General features: G+C 41.3%; 1 protein-coding gene across 1 annotated transcript in view; it reads right to left on the bottom strand.

The window, feature by feature from the left end:
* Positions 1–244: 244 nt before the first annotated feature.
* The window catches only part of LOC309847621 (uncharacterized protein), a gene marked incomplete at both ends in the record, with an annotated part of 65,535 nt that continues 59,779 nt past the window's right edge, over positions 245–6,000 (bottom strand). The window contains one exon of the mRNA XM_082698180.1: positions 245–386. Within this exon, the coding sequence (XP_082554306.1) occupies positions 245–386 (142 nt within the window). The remainder of the gene's footprint in view (positions 387–6,000) is intronic.

Below are 6,000 nucleotides of genomic sequence, written 5' to 3'. Positions count from 1 at the left end.
TTAAAATGTTCAGCCAGACCCACTCTCTGTGGAAAAACTTGTAGACTGGAGTTTCCCAATGACTGAAATGACCATGAGTGCTTGGGTTCTTAATCTTCTCTACTTGCATGTCTATACATGTTATGTAGCTACTACATGTCATCCCTCTCCTAGGAAATGACACACAATATAAAGATAAATGACTCTTGGCCCCGAACTTCTGATATTTGAGATACTAATGAGAATAAAAAGCTTGGTTGGTCAATCAGCCTTGACCTGAGCTGGTGCAGTGAACCAGATCATGGGTGTCCAATACTATAGCCACCGACCACCTGTGGCCATCGAGCACCTGGAGTTCAGCTCCTCTGAGTTGAGATGTACTCTGAGGGTAAAATGCACACTGGATTCTGAAACTAGAAGAAGGAAGAAGTGAAATTATCTTATTGAGATCTCTGAAACAATTCTCATTGACATAAATACATGTGGAAGGGATACCATTTTTCCAATTATAATTATTTTTACTCATTTCCTTTTACTGTGTGTGACGTGGCTACTAGAAAATTTGTTGCTGACGTAGGTGGGACACATTAGATTTCTTCCAGGCATTGCCAGACTCAACTCCTGAGAGTCTCCAACTTGGGGAACTGGTCCCACCTGGCCGTAACTCAGAACCACAGCAGCCACTGAGGGGTGGAATCAGTCAGTGGGGAAACTCAGTGCAGCATCTCGTAGAGCAGTCTGAGCTATGATCTGGTTAAGGAATAGAAAGACTTGGTCCTCTCTTCAGTGTGGGTATTGAAAATCTAGTTCTGCCCACAGCTCCTAGAGCAGAGACCCTGAGTGTATGCAGTGTCTCTAGGTGCAGACGCTGTTTGGAATTGAGTTGGCCTCCAAAACACTTGCTGTATTAGGAAAATACTTTATTCCCTGTAATATGCTTTCTCATATTTGCTTTTTGCAGAACCCTGAGAAGTAAAAAAAAAAAAAAAAAAAGTTTCACAAGATTGGATGGGTCCTCTATGAGAGTCTTCTCTGGTCTCCTACTCCCTCTGAAGGTGACTTGGTTCTGGAGTGAGATCGATCTGGATGGGATCTCTGTTAAAGGGATCTCTTTCCACTCTACCATACCAGCATTTGCCTCTTGAATTTGATTCATTTTAAGTTAGTTCTAGGAGAGAATCAATTTACTGATGACAGAAAGGTGGCCAAAAATGTTTTTATTCAACATTGAATCAAAATTTAACATGGTGCTACACTTTCAAGAAAGTTGAATTTGAATATTTACAAATCTCAAGAATTGCCTGAGGCCACTAATTATAAATTTTTCTCATCTTTTAGACAAACTCAGACATGTGTATTTGACTTCATCAATATTTCTCCATATGTATTCCTCCATACATATTTGGAAAAAATTCATGCTTCATCTTGAAAACCACACTACAGAAGGTAAAATTCCCATTTCAATTTCACTAATATTTTCTTAAGATTAAAACCTCAGCTTTACTAAGCAATACTCACCCTTCACTAATATCTATATAAGTTCTCTTTCACTTTAGCTCAACTATTTAGAGTATGTGGGCCAGGGTGATGGCCATACCACCTATTTGCTAAGGAATCATGAAGAACCAAGCCAAGGGGGATGGCATTTGGCTCTGCTTCGTTCCCATCCTATGAGATAGATGCTTCACGTTGATTTTATTGCCACTTGGTGACTAGAAAGAGGAAACCCCTTATTGCTATCACATTTTGCTTCACAGTTAAATATAAAAATACAGGCGTATCAAAACCACGAAGCGATTTTAAAATATATTTGAGAATCAAGACACGGGAGGTTCAGATCAACATTTTATAAATTATACCTATTTTAAATATTCTTATTAAGGAACCCTCGGTGATATTTGAGAGGATATTGTTGCTGTGCCTCACTCATTTTGGCCTTTATTCCTCAAATATAAAAAGCTCTGATGGATTTTAGTTCTCAAGTGACTGGCAGACACTGGAACTTTTGGTGAATGGAGCAGTCGTAAATGCATCTGGCCCCTAGGTGGAGCTATGTCACAGACTATGCAAGCTCTTCCCTCTTCCCTGTCCCTACTCAGTCTAACTTCATCTGTTCTGCTCTCTGAAATGCCCACCAGAGGGCAAGGACCCATCTGAGTCTGCAAGTGCTCACAAGACAGTTAAACATCGCCCTCTCTTGATAACTAGGGTTGTCTTCACCCCTTGCTGCTCACAAGACTATTAAAAATTAGTGCAGTTTAAACTCATAGGTAAATGTTCAGCCTTCCTTCTTTCTTTATCCTCTTTTTAGGGAGGAGAGGGGCAAAGGAAGAGGGAGAGAGAGAATCTTAAGGAGACTCCAGCCCAAGGAGTAGCTACATGCAAGGGCTCCATCTCATGACCCGGAGAGCATGACCTGAGTTGAAATCGAGGGTCAGACATATAAGTGCCTGAGCTACCCAGGTGACCCATGAATCCTTAATGACACGGCAAACTCAGCTAAATCCAATCTCCCCTTAATTATTCCTTAATTATACCTGTAGGAACCTTACATTTGTTCCCAAGACAAATCATTTCTTCATGTTGCTATCCCAGGACAATTTATAAATGCTGCTGCTTCTTTCTTCTCTCTCTCTCTTTTTAAAAAAGATTTTATTTATTTATTTGACAGATAGAGATCACAAGTAGGCAGAGAGAGAGAGAAGGAACCAATCTCCCTGCTGAGCAGAGAGCCCGATGTGGGGCTTGATTCCAGGACCCGGAGATCATGACCCAAGCCGAAGGCAGAGGTTTTAACCCACTGAGCCACCCAGGCGCCCCCCCCCCTTTTTAAAGATTTTATTTGTTTATTTTAGAATGAGAGGATGCACAAGCAGGAGAGGAGCAAAGGGAGAGAGGGAGAGAAAAGAGAGATAGGAGCAGACTCCTTGCTGAGTGTGGAGCTACAGAGGGCTGCATCCCAGGACCCTGAGATCATGACCTGAGCTAAAACTGAGACTCCAACCCTCAACCAAATGAGCCACCCAAGTGACCCAACTTATAAGCACTTCTAATAGAATCAGTTACTATGTTTTTGAATGGGTGTGGTCTTACATTATTTTGAATGAGACAAATTTAAGAGAGAGCTTGGTCTGTGGTCTTGATTTTGGATATCAACTACAAGGAATATCCAGTAAAAAGTAGATAACAAATAGTTTTATTAGATTGATGTATAGTTTACTTTAAATCTTGAAGTCAGTCATATTTACCTTTTATTATCTCCTGATTTTCATGCTCCCTACACTCTCCTGCTTATCTAGGAGTATTATAAAACAATATAACATAATTGAAGGGAGAAAACTTGATTGTATCTTATGCAAAGAATAAAACAAAAGCCATTTCTTGAGTTGTGGTGCAGCATCAAGAAGGGGAAATGAGGGGCACCAGGGTGGCTCAGTGGGTTAAGCCACTGCCTTTGGCTCAGGTCATGATCTCAGGGTCCTGGGATCTAGTCGCGCATCGGGCTCTCTGCTCAGCAGGGAGCCTGCTTCTTCCTCTCTCTCTCTCTCTGCCTACCTGTTTGCCTACTTGTGATCTCTCTCTGTCAAATAAATAAATAAAATCTTTAAAAAAAAAGAAGAAGGGGAAATGAGAAGATGATATAAAAATTATTCGTAATTTCCCATCTCAGAAGTCAAGTCTATAATTCTCATTATTCTTTTACAGTTTCAAACATTTCCAAACTTGTGGTGAACGAAAGAAAGCACATATGAAACTCATCAGATGCAACATGGGGAAATGGTGGTGGTATTTGATTTCAAGGCACACACCCTTCTAGCAGGCTGTAAAGGCTGTGGGTTCACACTTTTTTCAGCCACCCCCAGAAGAAAAAATCATACATTTTATTAGCATTAGCAGGGGGTGAAAAATTGTGGGACATGGCTGATGAATGCTAATGTGTCTGTGAATATGAATTTCAGTTTGGATAAAAGATGCAGGATATTCTACTGCAATTTTCAATGTCTCGTTTCTATTATACTCTCTTGCAAATTTTTCAAAAAGGAAAGGCTATTGTCCAATTTCAGGTGGTTTGGGGCATGTTCCAGTTTGTCTAACAATGCTTGGAAGTACATCTTTGTGTCATGGAGAAAAATAGTTGGGGAGAAATGACTGGGTCCACAGAGTGAGCTTTGAGAGAACACTTCTCAAAACAGTATTTTCTACTTTAAAAAATTGTGTATATCTTCTAAAAAAATGTGTATATATCCTTACACCAGTGGGGTCTATGACTAATTCCATATACATAGATATCAACCCTTTAATATTGGATTAAAAGACATCAGTAGGAATCCCCATTTTTCTTTCTTTTTTAAAAGAAATGATTTACATGTATCTTTGAGAGAGAGAGAGAGAGAGAGCATAAGTGGGAGGGGCAGAGAGAGAGGGAGAGTGAATCTCAAACAGGGACTCAATCCCAGGACCCCATGACCATGACCTGAGATGAAACCAAGAGTCAGATGCCCGACTGATTGTGCCACCCAGGCATCCCTAGGAATCCCCATTTTGCTTAAAGGGACTTAACAGACATGGCTTAAGACAGGGCTTCTCAACCTCTGGGTTGTCCTTTGGGACAAGGCAACTCTTGTGGGGAGCTTCAGGGTGCCTTGTAGAATGCTGAGTAGCATCTCTGGTCTCTACCCACCAAATGCCAGTAACACCCATCCCCACAGTTGGCAACCTCCCATGTACTAAGTCATTACCAAGAGTCCCCTGGGTCCAAAATCCTCCCTGGGGACAACTGGAAGCCAATGCATGTGTCCCAGAGAACTGGGAAGCTATTATTTCTGGGTACAATATTCTATTATGTACTTTAGTTGAGTAAAAATACTATCGGACTAAAGAGGCATTGACAGAGTGTGAATACAGGGAGAGATAGAAAACTCCAATGTCAGCCTCATTGCTGTGTAAGCGCCTGGAGGCCAGGTTACAAGGGGAGGAGAGGAGATCCCTAAATTAATTTATTTTAATTAATTAAAATGATTGATAGTCATTCATTCTGTTCATTGGTTTCTCACATTCTCAAGAGGGTGGCTAAAGAGAGAGCAAGATGGAGAATTTAGATATTGTTGAGTAAACTGTTACTGAGCCACTACCATCCGTGCCTGGCAACGTGTATGGAATTTCCTCACACACTGACTCACTGGGGTTGGGAATCCCAGGCACAGATGTGCTTCTCAGTACTCAGTCTGAAGAAGTGGCTTATTTCAGGATGTTCATAAATCAAAGTGCAGTATAGGCTGGGATATCCTGAGAAGCACTGTCCAGTAGCATTCCCTGATGGAAATGATCTCCAGAGGCACTGTCCAATGTGGCAGCAACCAGGTCTGAGAGGCTCTTGAGCCCTTGAAAGGTGGTCACCTTTCATGTGTCACATGTGGAAATCTTCATATTTGGAGGATATTGAATTAAAAACACATGAATTTAGGGGAGCCTGGGTGACTCAGTTGGTTAAAAGACCATGTCTTGATATCAACCCAGGTGTTGATCTCATAGTTGTGAGTTCAAGCTCTGACTTGGGCTCCACACTGGGCACGAGCCTCCTTAAAAAAACAAACAAACAAAAAAGAACCCCAAAATATCATTTATATTTACCTCACCATTTTCATTTTTCTTCTTTCCAGTGTGCTTCATAGAAAACCCCAAACCACCAAAGTGCCTTGCATGGAGTCAGCAACGATTGACATTGGCACTGTATAGGTTTTTTTTTAATTAATTGTTTTTATTAACATATAATGTATTATTTACCCCAGGGGTACTGGTCTGTGAATCATCAGGCTTACACACTTCACAGCACTCAGCATAGCACATACCCTCCCCAATGTCCATAACCCAGCCCCCACTCCACACTCCCCTCCCCCTAGCCACCCACAGTTTGTTTTTTGAGATTAAGAGCCTCTTCTGGTTTGTCTCCCACTCAATCCCATCTTGTTTAATTTTGTCCTTCCTTATCCCCCAAATACTCCACTCTGCCTCTCAAATTCC

Source organism: Mustela nivalis, assembly GCF_964662115.1.
Source record: "Mustela nivalis genome assembly, chromosome: 14".
Lineage (NCBI taxonomy): Eukaryota > Metazoa > Chordata > Mammalia > Carnivora > Mustelidae > Mustela > Mustela nivalis.
This window is presented reverse-complemented; position numbering and strand designations above follow the sequence as displayed.